This window comes from Cryptomeria japonica, chromosome 3, assembly GCF_030272615.1.
Source record: "Cryptomeria japonica chromosome 3, Sugi_1.0, whole genome shotgun sequence".
Classification (NCBI taxonomy): domain Eukaryota; kingdom Viridiplantae; phylum Streptophyta; class Pinopsida; order Cupressales; family Cupressaceae; genus Cryptomeria; species Cryptomeria japonica.
Genome location: NC_081407.1, coordinates 332,439,974 through 332,454,287, shown reverse-complemented (window position 1 = coordinate 332,454,287; position 14,314 = coordinate 332,439,974). Strand labels below are relative to the sequence as shown.

General features: G+C 33.6%; 1 protein-coding gene across 7 annotated transcripts in view; it reads left to right on the top strand.

Annotated features, from left to right (window-relative positions):
* The first annotated feature begins 269 nt into the window (after positions 1 to 269).
* The window catches only part of LOC131067213 (protein NETWORKED 1A), a 61,352-nt gene continuing 47,307 nt past the window's right edge, over positions 270 to 14,314 (top strand). The window contains exons 1-3 of one of the 7 annotated variants that reach the window (XM_058002166.2): positions 270 to 548; positions 9,783 to 9,978; positions 12,028 to 12,314. In XM_058002166.2, the coding sequence (XP_057858149.1) occupies positions 12,209 to 12,314 (106 nt within the window). In that variant the 5' untranslated portion in view covers positions 270 to 548; positions 9,783 to 9,978; positions 12,028 to 12,208. Of the gene's footprint in view, positions 549 to 9,250; positions 9,617 to 9,782; positions 9,979 to 11,475; positions 11,500 to 12,027; positions 12,315 to 14,314 lie in introns of those variants that run through there. The other 6 variants (XM_058002165.2, XM_058002163.2, XM_058002167.2 and 3 more) reach the window with 6 other exon arrangements.

Below are 14,314 nucleotides of genomic sequence, written 5' to 3'. Positions count from 1 at the left end.
AACCATTAAAACTTCATTATTAATTTATTATCATATCATTATATTTTTATCCTATACTCTTATTGTAATATGTCTACCGACAGAAAGAAAATAATAATAAGAATAAAAATAATAAAAAATTTAAAATTTCAGTCCTTATCAGCATTATAATCTGTGGAAACATTATGTCTTACATTTTTGTTTGCTTTTACTAATGGTAGCTTCAACTTTATTTATAGCCGGACATGCTTGCATTTCACACATCTTTGTCTCTTCTTGTGAAAGTAACAAAAACTTTTCCTACGGAAAGTCGGTCGGGAAAGATCACAATGCGAAAAACACGGTAGTTTATGCCGTGAAGAGTGGACTGGTTGCTGTGACAACACAAAAAAGGTCCGCATTTTTCAAGTCTAAAGTATGAGGCTGAATGAATAAGAGAGTGCTTTTTTGACGTACGCCTTGGGAAGCAAACAAGTAAGCTAAGGAGGGATTCGATCCCTGGACCTCCATGTCCGCAGAATTTTAGCCTGTAAAGCTCGGCGAATTCATCGTCTACACTGCAGGATAAGGTATGGATTCTCTAATTTTCATCCATCGGAACCTTTGCTCTGTAACATTTTGTCTTATGAGTATTTTGGTATGAAATCTTGCACAAAAAGTCTCGTATAATGTAGGTCTCACAGAGCTTTTGCTCTGTAACATTTTGTCTTATGGGTTTTTTGTATGAAAAATTGCTCAAGTAGTCTTGTATGATGTAGGTCTCACAGATCTTTTTCTCTAATATTTTGTCTTATGTGAGTTTTTTGTATGAAAAATTGCACAAGAAGCCTCGTATAATGTAGGTCTTACAGATCTCAGTGATAGTCTCCCTATGCCTGTGTTCTTGATCCTGCACAAACCACTAGCATTGAATTGAATGGAGTAATGGCCGCTTTTATTTTTCCTTGTTTAGCAGAGGAATTAAGAGTTTTCTGGAATTTAAGCTTTTTTTAGGATAAGCTGTTTTATGAATTCTGGAACAGTGTACAACGGACTCCCTTTAAATTGTAACTGTTTTTGTCCTTATCTTTTCCAAAAACCTTTTAATAAGGAAAAGTCTGAAGATTACGAAGATAACAAGGGTTAGAAGAGTTCAATGATTCTGGTTAAGAGTGCATGAGTTCTCTTTTTAAACTCTAATCAAATTAGATTGTGTAGAAGGTCCACATTACGTAGAAATTTTAAGTATTAATTTGATTTTGGTAAATTAGAAATTGTATTTAGTTATGTAAATAGTTAATTTAGATAAGATAAGTTACAGTTTTGTATAGACTTTTAAGAATCTGATTTTGAATTGTTTAGGTTTATTTTTAGTTCAATTTTATATTCTAGGATTTGATGGTGTGTGTTGACGTAGTACCACTAAATTATTAGATATGTGATTGTAGAAATGACTCAAGTTAAATATACACTAACAATCAAGAATGCAAAATGAAGATCAATTTAATAAAAATATCAAAATATAACATATCACAAACCAAATTTTATTCATAGATACACCCATAAATTATTTTTTGCAGTTATATATTCTAATTAAAACAAACTTAAATCATGAAGTTTCCATCCCCTCAACCAACATCTAATGTATGATCTTTAAAAACAATATATTACCTTTTTTAACATCATTTATCAACTTCTAATGTATGGTCTTTAAAAACAATATATTACTCTTTTTTTTTACAAGTATCTTACCTATTAATAATATCTGGATAAGTTAAATATCATTTAGGTCATGAGTTTCCCATCCCCTCAATCGACTTTCTAATGTATGGTTTTTGGTAAGGGATTTTTCAGTTATTAGTTTTATATTGAGATGGTGAATTACTAAAAGTTAAATGAAACTTTGTTTTATTTAAGGTTAATTTATTTTTAAAAATATGTTAGTAATCTATCAAAATAGGGATTTGATATCATCAAATTTTAGATAAATAATTTTTATTATTTCAAGATAAGTATTTTTTTTTACTTTCAAATTTTAATATAAATCTACATTTTAATTGTTTGATTGATAAATATTTGATAAGCATTAAATGTGATAGAATATTAAAATGTTAAAAAAATCTCTCTCCCCCACCTACATATCTATATATAAATACTCTAATCTTTCCACACACACATACATGTATGCACATACACACATATGTATGTACACACACACATACATGTATGCACATACACACATATGTATGTACACACATAGTTGTGATTATATATTACAGAGACATACACACACACACACACATACACATATATATTTGTCAATAATATTACTCTCATATATGCAAAAGCAATATTACTTACATATAGATCTACATGATATAATGTATAGATAAATGTATTTAAGATAAATAAAATAATATTAAGATTATGTGTGTGATTTTTTATTCTTTTATATATATATATATATATATATATATATATATATATATATATATATATATATATATATAAATAATGTGATAGTAAATGGTTATCAAATTTAAGATAAGTAAAATATGTATCTACCTTATATGTATATATCAAACAATTATAAGTTATGTTTTTTTCTACTTTAAATAATTATGTTTCTACAAAGTAAACATGAAAATTTTTCAATAAAAAATATTAAAAAAACTTGTTATTAGCATTCATATTGGTTTGAAAGTTTACATCTTTTATTGCAAAACTTCATGTTATTAAAGACACTTAAAATGACATTTATATATTAGGAGATGGTTCTACTTGATAGTAAGACCCAAATAATTCCTAAACATGCAAGATTATGGGATGATGTTTGGAATAGGGATGTTGCACTCTCCACTACTAATATTTTTTAACTTAATTAAAGAGAACTTGGTCCCATAGAGTAGAATCTTCCTCAATAACTATAATTGCTTGAATGAAGACCAATTGAGGTGGAAAAGTTTTAGAATGCAAATGGCTGATGTCAGGAACATTCGAGATACTGATATCAAAAGAATGGAGGATGAATTTATCTTATTATAACACTCTTTGGATGATTGTATCCTTTTCTCTATGAATAGGAAGGATGAGTGGGTTTGGAAACGTCAACCTTCAGACGATTTCTCTATCAGATTACTTAAATTGCTCCATGGAGAACCATATTCAAGATCCCTTATCTCTATGTGGCTCCGATTCAAGGGATCGAGGACCACCAGTAGAGTCACCCCCGTGGAGGGCATGTTATGTATAGATGCTTCCGGAAGCCAATTTATGTCCCCACCCACCTACTCTCCCTACCACTACACGCCATAAAGGGCTTCCTCTTGGGGGCATAGCAGACCAAGATCTCAAAGATGAGCAAAGGGGAATTCTCTCCAGCCAATAGATAGTAAATGCGGGAGATATTTGGCAGGGAATTTGACTACCCACTTGGAATATTCTTACCATACATAACTTGAACAAAAGGGGGTTTATGTTTGTTAACAAATGTTCCTTATGCTATGAAAATTTAAAAAGTATTGACCACATCTTCCTACAATATCCCTATTCTTGGGAGGATTGGTTTGTTGTTTTCTCCTCCGTATCATTCAACTAGATAAGTTTAAATACAATTAAGATTTTTATGGATAGCTAGAGTCTCTTTCCCTTAAAGAACCTTGTCATCCAGGACCTTTGGAATCAGATTCTACCTTTTATCTCCTAGAACCTCTAGAAAGAAAGGAATAACAAGATCTTTAGGGACCAGTCAAGGACTAGCAGGGGGTTGTTTCAGGCCACCAAACAATAAATCAAGAAAAATATTAATGTTGTTTCTTATGGTTATTCTAAAGTCATGTTGAACTATCAAGATATAAGAGCTAAACAAATGCGGGGAATCAATCAAGATCTCATGAAGATCAATTGGATTAAAATCCTGCTAAAAAGGATGAGTAAATGGTAGCCCCCTGAACACAGATGGGATAAAGGCAATTTTGATGGGTGTTCTCAAGGAAATATTGGTATATTTGGAGCTAGAGGAGTGATAAGGGACAACAAGGGGAACTTAATTGAAGATATGACAAAAATCTTGGGATTGGTTCTAATAATAGAGATGAGAACTTTGCTGCTTGGCAACGGTTGAAAAGCCTAAAGGAGCTAGAAGTCTAGAGAATTATTCTTGAAGGAGATACTAAGCTAATAGTGAACATCCTTAATGGAAAAGCTAAATGTTTGTAGGAGATTAGGAGTATGATGAATGAAAGCAAGGAGATACTTCAGATTTCTCTTCAATCTAAAGTTTGTCATGTTTACAAAGAAAGTAATAGTGTAGTAGATGAAATGGAAAACTATGGTCTAAGGAATGTTGATTGAGTTATTTTCAATCACACATAATGTCCCCCTAAATTAAATGAGATCATCTCTAATAAAAGGGTCTAGAACTACCAAAATGTTGAAAGTGTTAATAAACTTATGTATGGATATCATGATTTTCAAATTTAAAATGTTAAAGCAGACATCTTTGATGATGTGGCCCTATTGGGTGGCGTGGCTTGCCAAGTTATTGAAAGGCCTTTTTGACACAAGTGATAATTATAGACTAGTGGGAATGAACCATCATAGAAATGTTTTTTTAAACAATGAGTTTGAGGAAGGGGCGGATTTAAAGGATTTGAGATCAAGGTCTCCTACCAAATTTGAGGAGGTTAAAGTAAACACAAATGCCACTAATAAGGAGTTCTTCCGAGATGATGATAAACACAAAGTGTCTAGCTTGAAGGTTCAAATTGTTGATATGTAGGTTAGACTGAAAGATCTTGAGTCAAGAGCAAAAGAGTTCTAAAAATGCAAGACCCAGTTGGAAAGGGTGCTTAGCACTCTTTGTGTTATTACCAACAACATTATGAGGAAGGTCGCCATGGGGTTTGTTTCTGGCCAGAGCAAGTTGAGGAGAAAGATCAAGAAGCGGTAGGGGAAAGGTCATTAAGAGATGGATAGCAATTCGAACCAAGACCCGAGCCAAGATGATTGGAACTACCACCTCCAAAAGCTTTCAAGGAACTGGGGGCTGCTTGGTGGCCCCAATTGGTAGTTGTGGCTCTTGCTAGTTTGCTAGGCTATGTGTCATTTTGTTTTTGATATGTTCTTTATGTTTATTGTTTTGTCTAAGTCTTATAGGCCTTGGTGCCTTTTAACAATGCTCTTATCTAGGAATAGTTTTAATTTGTTTTTTTGATATATTAGTTTAAATGTTATGTCATGCAAACCTACTATGGTTATCTATATTGGTTGAGTCTTGGTGATAGGCAAATTTCATGGGTATGGGTTAATTAAGGCTTTAAATGATGTTGTTAACATGTCTTTTTTACTCTTAGTGATAGCTAGGATTTGTGATTAAGAGGTAAATATTGATCTTACTGATTCGGCTAAGATGTTCCTGATTGTATTTTGGGCTCTTTTAGAGAATTAGAAGTTTTGTGCTTTTGGTTGTGCTGATGTCGGTTGTTGTTTCTTGATATGTTTGCTGAACTACATTTGTGAGGGATCAGGGTCCATTCCCTTCTAATATAATAGAAAACATCTCATATTATTGTCATTATTGTGATATTTAAACAATGACAACTCATTATGATACAACATCGACAACTCATTACAATATATTTAAATTAACATTGTAATTAATTAGTAGTACATGAGCTTGTAACTCCTAATAATTTCTTCTGGTAGATTTTTAATTTCACCTATAGCCATCTCTTTACATTAAAAAGGGTTAATTTCATGGCAACAACCAATAGAGGGTGATTGGGCCTCCCCATTAATATTGCATGTTAGGAGATTGAGTCAATCACTATAGAGCCAATAACAAATATCATATGTGATATTGACTTGAGCATCAACTTGAGCTAGGACATTGAAAGATTGAAAATAAAGTGTCATTAACAAAAAATGGAAAACAAATTTAATATAAAAAACAAATAATACATTTTAAATATTCTTGAGTTGTAATAAATTGACAATGCTTTGATTTCCTCTATGATATAGACTAGTTTTGTGGAAAATTTATTTTTTATAGTTGACCAAAAAAATCTCTTTCCATTATAACATTGAAGGGATCAACAATTCCATAAGGGACCAACAAGGAAGGAACGAAGAATAGTGGAGAAATAATGCTCAACCTAGGGCAAATGAAGGATACATGGGAAATTGGCAAATAAGGAACTTCAACTATGAAGGCAGGATGAGAATCATAGGTATGGTTGATTTTGGCCAAAAGAACAAGTAATTGTTGACTCCTCATGGAACTAGTAGACAAAGGAGCCATGTTATAATTAGAAGACAAATGGGAGATGAACAAGCAAGTCATGGAAAGGCAAATGAGTGCTATACCTGGAGACAACCCCACAACCACATATGACATATCACAAAGGTGAGTTTGAGACCTAAACATATCCCCTAGAAAATATATTTTAGTTTTTTTAGAGCATAGTCAAATAAAGAACTCAATAGCAAGGTTGAAGGAGGTTGGGATTTGTTACAAGATAGGGTTACCGTTGCACCAAAAGATCGACCTATCAATGCCTGATACAACCACTAGACTTATAGAATCCACAAGAGGTTGTTAAACCATGTCGCGAATCCTTGCGAGGGACGCTGGCCCACAACCAACAATCCCCCTCCCAACATCACTCGCTGCGACCTGCGTGATTCGAACTCGTGACCAAGCTTTGATACCACTTGTTACAAGCTAAGGTTGTCGTTGCACCAAAAGATCGACCTATCAATTCCCGATACAACCACTAGACTTATAGAATCCATAGGAGGCTGTTAAACCATGTCGTGAATCCTTGTGAGGGACGTTGGCCCACTGGCAATAGGATTTTTATCAAATGGGGGTGTGGGGGGCTAGTCGACATACATGAAGATGAGGAGTTGGTGTGATAAACAATAGGGCACCAATATACATTTGAGAGCCCTACCTAATGGATTCTTTTTAGCTGAATTTCCACCAGAGAGAGATAGATGGATCATATTAAATCATGATCCCTACATGATGGATGGAACATTCATGTACATGAAAGAATGGATACCTAATTTTGATCCATGGAAGCAAAAAGTGAAAGCTAGACCAGTCTAGATCTATCTTTACAACCTCCCAACATAATACTAGGAAGAAGATACCCTAAAAGAGATTGGACAAAACCTAGGACCACTCATCAAGGTGGATAAGAAACTGGAAGAAAAATGCTTCAACATGTATGCAAGATATATGCCTTAACCTAATGCATTATCCCTAGATCCCACAATAAATTGAAATACATACTGGATGGGGTGTGTGGAGGCAGAAGATAGAGAGGGAAGACATTATGCTCTTATGCCCCAAAAGCAAATCCGAAGGGTATGGTCAGAAGGAATGTTGAAGTTTTGTAATAGCCAACAAATCAAACAAATACAAACAAGAAGATAAATACCAACAAGAAAAGAAAAGGTGTAGGTTATCAATCGGGGAGAGGTCATCAAGGAATGATCAAGATCAGATAAGAGTGGGTGAGGTTGAGCTCCTACTAGACTAGAGGAAAGAGGCAAATGAGGGAACAAAGATACCAACTCAGTTTGACTCGAGGGAAGAGACAAAGGATAGTAAGAATTCAAAAAATAACTAGGACATCACTATAGAAAAAGGATTTGAGATTACCCTTCACAAAACTAGCCTAGAGAAACTAGAATGAAAGATCATGGAAACACCAAATCCTACAGAGGAGAGTGCGGACAAGGTTGTGGATACTATTTTGGATAAAGAAGGAAAGAATGATAAACAAACCCAATTGAAGTTGAAAAAACCAAACATCAAACAAAAAGGAAAATTGGGGCCGAAATCCAATAAGGCAAAATTGGAGATAGGTGCCAATTCTAAGGGGCAGAGGAAATTGAGATTAGGGAAGGAGATCCTCCTCTACGAGAGGTAATGAGGGCCTTAGAATGTTAGGGCATCAGTTATGGGATAAAATAATTTTTGCAAACATATAGTTATGGTCACCATTTTGTTTTGGGGGTGACAATTTCATTTAGTACAATTGCAGGGCACAACCCTTAAGATCATAGATGGGTGGGAAGTAGGGTTATATGTAAGCTACTATGGCTAGAAGACTGGTGCAGGAAACAAGAATGTAAATATTTTTTGAATTAATATAATGGGTGTTGTCCCTTAGCAACTATTAATTTGCCAAAAAAAAAAAAAAAAAGTAAAGAAAGTAATCTTTATCTATCACATGCATAGCAAATCCCATAAAAATAAAATAAAAAATCCGCCTTCAAAATAATTAGCAAAATAATAAAAACAAAAAATAAAATTTATAATTTAAAAAACAGTCTAATTGAAATGAAAGTTGTTATTTCTATTAGATAAAAAAGAAAACAATAGTCTTATTCTTTTAGTTTTTCTTTCATGAATAAGACGGTGGTGTCTTTATTTGAAATAATATTAATTTATTTTTTAATAATTATTGAAATTTCAATTTTTTAAATAAATTAGTACCAATTTTTTTTATCTACATAATGGAACACTTCTTCATCAAATATTTTTTTATAATGAGTGTCTTTCTAAAAATAATTCAAATTGTCATTATCAAATATTTAAACAAAACATGACAAATAAATGATAACAAATCAAATAGAAAATGTCTTAGTTAAGAAATTTGTACAATATTTACTATCTACAAGAAGTAGTAGGTAGGTACTATTCATCATGTGGGCAAAAAATAGAAAAAATAGATTGTAATGTAGTCAAAGAATTTCATAAAATTCTAACCCAACCATTGAATGTAGAATCACTTGGTCATTAATAATTAAGAATTCTAAAATACACCACATAATATTCAATAAGAAAAAAGCTTTATGGAGATCACTTATTATTGATTATGTTTGGTTAGACATCAACATAAATATTTATCAAATCTTTATAATATCTTCAAAAAGACATGCATTAAAATAATATAATAAATATAAACACATATCATATATCAAATACAAATTAGAAAACACTTCTTAATACCAACAATTTTATATCTCTATACATATTTTTAATAACATCTACACAATTTTATTTAAAAAAAACAAAAATTAAAAATAAATCAAAAATTAAAATTAAAAATAAATCAAAAATTAAAATTAAAAATAATGCAATATATAATTGTTCAACTTTATTTCCATTAAATTTTTCTATTACAATATTTCAAAGATAAATACTGATAATTCTCGTTTCTATCCCCTAACTTATTTTGTACATTTATACTAATTTCTGTACCTTTTTTTTCAGAGTCACATGTTGAGAGCCCTGTAAATCCTCATGCACTGCGCTGTAATGAGGTTTTTAGTGTTGCATTCATTTTATCTGTAACTTTCATGTCCGATCGCATCTCATGTATACAGCGGAGATTCGAGAGTGACTTGGTCCTTATCAAGTAGACAGCCCCAAGGTTAGGTGTGTAAGCTACCCCTGTCAACCAAAAGGATGATGCTATAATCTTCTAAATGGGGATACTAAACGTCATTATTTGCACTAGGAATTCTGTTAAGGAACTGGAAATTCTGATAATGCAAGTTAAAGTTTCAACCTTCTGTATTATTAAATTATTACTGGAGCGACGAATTGCGTTCACAGTTCGAATCTTGAAAAGTCTAGGTACCTTTTTGTTTGTTTGTTTGCTTTATTAAATGTTGCTTTCAGCACACCTGGCAGTACAGTAGATTTATAAAAAATACACAAATAATTCTAAGCAATGTCTGCAAATAAAAACAAGAAACACTAACTAATGGTGGAAAATGTGGTATTTTTCTGTAATTAAAAGGAAAGATACGTGTTAAAGTCTAAAGGTGATGCTGCGAATAAAAACGAGGAAAGCATTTCTACACACGCACGACATTTTCGCTTGCCGATCCAGGCAGCGAGCAACTAAATGCTCGAGGATTCGATCCTTTGACCTGCCTGTTCGCAATTCTAAAGATTTTACTTCATAGTCCGCATAGGCTGGACCGCAGGTTCAGGTATCGAGTCTGAATTTTTTCACTTTTACTTTTAAATTCTACTGTATTAGCCAAAAGTTGTTTTTAAGAAGAATCTTTGGTTTTTGCTCAATTTCATGTTTGAAATCAAGTGTGCTGTAATTAAAATACCTCGAAGAAACGTCCATGTTCGAAATCAAGTCCGCTGTAATTAAACTTCTTGCAAAACAAGCCTAGCCTGTCTTGTTTTGCTTGTTTGGTCGATTTGATTTAACATTAAACTCTAAGTATCAGTGAACCTTTGATCGTTTCTCTGTATAAAATTTTTCATGTTTAGGAGCTTTTTCGGTAATCTTATTCATTTCGCTTTACAGAGCTTGTTTCTTTATCAACTTGTCGAAAAGGTTTAATATTTGTCAACAACGCGTAAAGAGAAGCGCCGTTCTTTATGAATTTACTTTTCCGCTCGTCTTTCTTCAATTTTTTTTCCTTGTAAGAGAAGCTCTGTTCAAGACTAATGGAGCAGAGTTTTTTGAAGTTCTCAAGACAACTTTTTTGCGATTTTGCCTCCCTTTAAGTCGCGGGAGCGGTCCTTTGAGTAAAAATTCAATCTACTGTAAAACATACTAAGTCAAAGATGTATTGATTGAGATTCTTTCGGAAAAGCTGTACTTTGGTTATGTTTAGTAGAGAGAACAACCAAGGAAACTATATCAACGTACAAAAATGATCAAATACTTTTGGGGGCTATAGGATTTTTGAGGAAATTAAGATGTAAGGCAACAGTTCAAGAAGACCTTTCCGTGTGCGGCCTAGGGGAGTTTAGTACATTTCCCCATGAATCGACCTTGCTAATTAAAGGTAAATTCAAGAGTATCGACAAAGATGTTTGATTCAGTGCTTCAGAGCTTCTTGGGCCATATATGAGTTTTAAAGAGGAGTCTACCCATGTGACCCTATTGCAAGTAGTAAATCTTGAGCTTCTGGGATGGGATGGGGAACGTGGGACCTGGGACGGCAGGGGTATTGCAGGGGACGGGTATTTAAATAGTTTAAACAAATTAAAAGCAATTAGTTTAAAAAAAATAAATAAATGCAATATGCTGAATTTACAATGACAATCCTCCTCTTTTCTTCCTTAAAAGTTGTCTTTTTTCTATTTTAATGCACCAAATGAGTAGGCTGTCCAGTCTTAAAAGGGAAACGTACCCCATGAGTTTTCAAATCCCCGGGATGTTGGGGAATTTCCTGACCTTGGGGACGTATCCATTGGGACATTGCAATTGTAAGTAAGGTAGATGTAACATTTCTGATCCTTGAAATAATATAAGAAGCATTTCTACAGAAAAGGAAAAGGGTTAATTGAACTGAAAAAGTACAGCTACCTTAAGATAGACAAAACGGGTCCTAAATGCTTCTTCAATGAGCTATAAAGCAGAGTAGAAAAATAGCTCCGGTAATGGGCTCCAAACAGAAGAAGTTTCATAGAGTTGAGGTATTAATGATAGTCTCCACGTGCACGCCTGTTTGCAATTCTGGATGATTCCTGCTATCAATATGCTGGTTAGTAAATTTTCCGTTATTACCAAATGTTTGACTTTTGCAATTCCTGTTTGATTATGACTAAAAATGCTAATAAGTTCTGAAGCTAACGTTTGTTGATGTTTCTCTTCATTTTCCTTTTCCTTAGTAAGGATCTTTGCTTCATAAGTTTACTTTTTCTTTAGGCTTCATAACTCTACTTTTTCATTACTTCTTTACTTTTCTTGGATATGCACTTGGGACTTTCATTGTATAATCTGATCATGTACATATTTTTGCAGTTTTTTTGGTCATTTGTGGAACTAGTCTACAATAGTACCTAAATTAAAATAAATTATGTAAGGTAGAAAGAACAAAGCTGAGAGCTTTTCTCTTTTATTCTATTTAAAATTGTTCTTTGTTATAGAATAAGCCTATTCGGTAGTATGATTCTGACACTTAATAGGAGCTAAGCAGTACGCGTCTTTATAAAAGGATTTTCTGAGAAAGAGGGTGTTGCATTGATTTACTTACTTATCTCTGAGTGCATTTCTGATATATTTCTTGCAGTGCAGTGATGCAGGTGCTTCCTTTTGCTTTTATATCAAGTGAAATTCCAGCATTTTTTAGAATTTAGAGGGACACGGTGTTAAGCTGACTTCAAAACCCAGTGGGATACACACCAGCAAATTTTTAATAGGAGCAGACTTATTACACGTGGTCGCTTCAAATTACTTCTTACTGTAAAACAATGAAAAACGTCAGGTTGCAAGGTGCCAGTAGTCCTTCACATTCTTGGTGGTGGGATAGCCACGTGAGTCCAAGGCACTCAAAATGGCTCAAGGAAAACTTAGAAGGTATGCTATGGTTCTCAGAAGGTCTATGTATGCATGTATACTAATAAATGCATAGATACGTACAGATATTATGTTTGTATTTTGTGCTTTTGCATTGTTGAGTACAAAGAGCAATTGAAACTCAACACCAATATATTGCATGTCTTATATTCTCTGGGTAATGCCCCTACCCTACTATAGGACAAGATGTGTGTGCTGCAAAGGTTATTATGATCAATGCAAGTGCCCTTGTCAACAAATTTTCACGGTCTTAATCTCACAAGTAGAGAAGAATAGTTGTGGACATTGGTTGTGCCTTTATATGCCAGAACAGTCCACAGCTCAAAGATTCTAGAGATGAATTGCATATCACTTCCATGCTGTATGAATGAAATCTTCCCATTCATTAATGTTTGCTCTACTACTAAGCCAGTGACACAGTACCTTATTCTCTACTGAACATATTAACTGACTTACATTGCCAATAGCTGTCCATTTGGAAAACTTCTAGTAACACTTTTTAATGGTTATATTTAGGTTCTTTGAATCTTTTCATATTGAAGTGGGAGAAAATACTTATAATTCGAGCATTATGCTTTTGGCTTAGATCCTGAAGCGGGTAGAGTCCCTTCTAAATTAATCTTTTATCCTGTAGAAGCTTTGGCTGACAAATTATTTTGTGGCTTATTGTTAGTTATTCTTGAGCCTCTTCTAACAGAATGTGACCAAAAATTTGAGTATATAAAAATTAAAGTAGTTTCCAGCTAGTTGTGGGCCGATGGAGGCTCCAGCAGCTTTGAGATCTGATCATATGAATCTGCAATGTTTCATTATTATTATTGATTAAATTGGGAAAAAATTGTTTCGATATAATTGTCTCCTTATCAGCATCTTTGATTGAGTACTCACCACATCCATTTCCTGTTCTTTTCTTTTTATTAAAGATATTTTCAGAAGAGGACTTATTCCAGTGTTTGAGATTCTCCTCCAAGCATTGCAACTTCTATTGCACTATGTACTTTTATTTTCCTTTCTTAGTGCACATTCTTCTTATCATTGTTGTATCAGACTCCTCAAATCCTGGCTGATTCATCCACTAATTTGTATTTGTGCTAGCCTCAGTCACCCCCACAACAATGCACAAGCTCACATGCAACTCCCTGCTCAACGCGTCACCTGCACAGTGCTTGGAACCATGCTGTGCATCAGCATGCAGCTCCTTGCTTCATTTGCCATCTGTAAAATGTCAGAATCATGCTACACAACCCAAAAGATATTTCCCAATTCTTGCACATCCCTTTGCATCACGTATCATTTAGGCAATGCCAAGGATAATGCTGAACAACTTTATACACAACTTTGTTTAAGTTCCACACCACACACAAAGTGCACAGCCATAACTCAATGCAAAATTTTGTGCGATGCCTAAGAACATTGTGCAATGTTTCAGTTCTCGCAAGCACTAACTAGGAGCACTTGTCAGCATTGTGAGTGACAATAAACCAAACCATTGGGAGATGAATAGTCACATGGAAATGTAACTGTTTTAACTTCCATGACAACTGCTTTGTTTCCACAAACGTGTAATCTATATAGTACATATATAACATAATCAGATAGAGAATAGATAGGAGAAAATACACATCTCCCTTGAGAGTATGCCATGTATAAAACACAAATTAATTTAACTTTCTGTTCTAGTTCTAGTTCTCTTCTTTGTCTAAACTTTTGTCTCCACACATACAACACATCTGAATCATCGTTTCCCCTAAACCTCCTAGAATCCAGAGCATTGATACTGGAGCAATTCATCTTGTATGTTCCGTTAGACAAAATTAGAGTATTTGAAGCTCATTGTTAAACCTCAAGATCCCTCGAATTATCTTTCGAGTCATTTCAAATGATTTATATGGGGGAAGTGCAATCTGCATTCCATGCGATGATCAAAGATGAGATTGCAAAGGTTCTTCAAGAACAAAAAAACATTTATGTTCAATTAATTTGTTTAAGTCATCAATTAG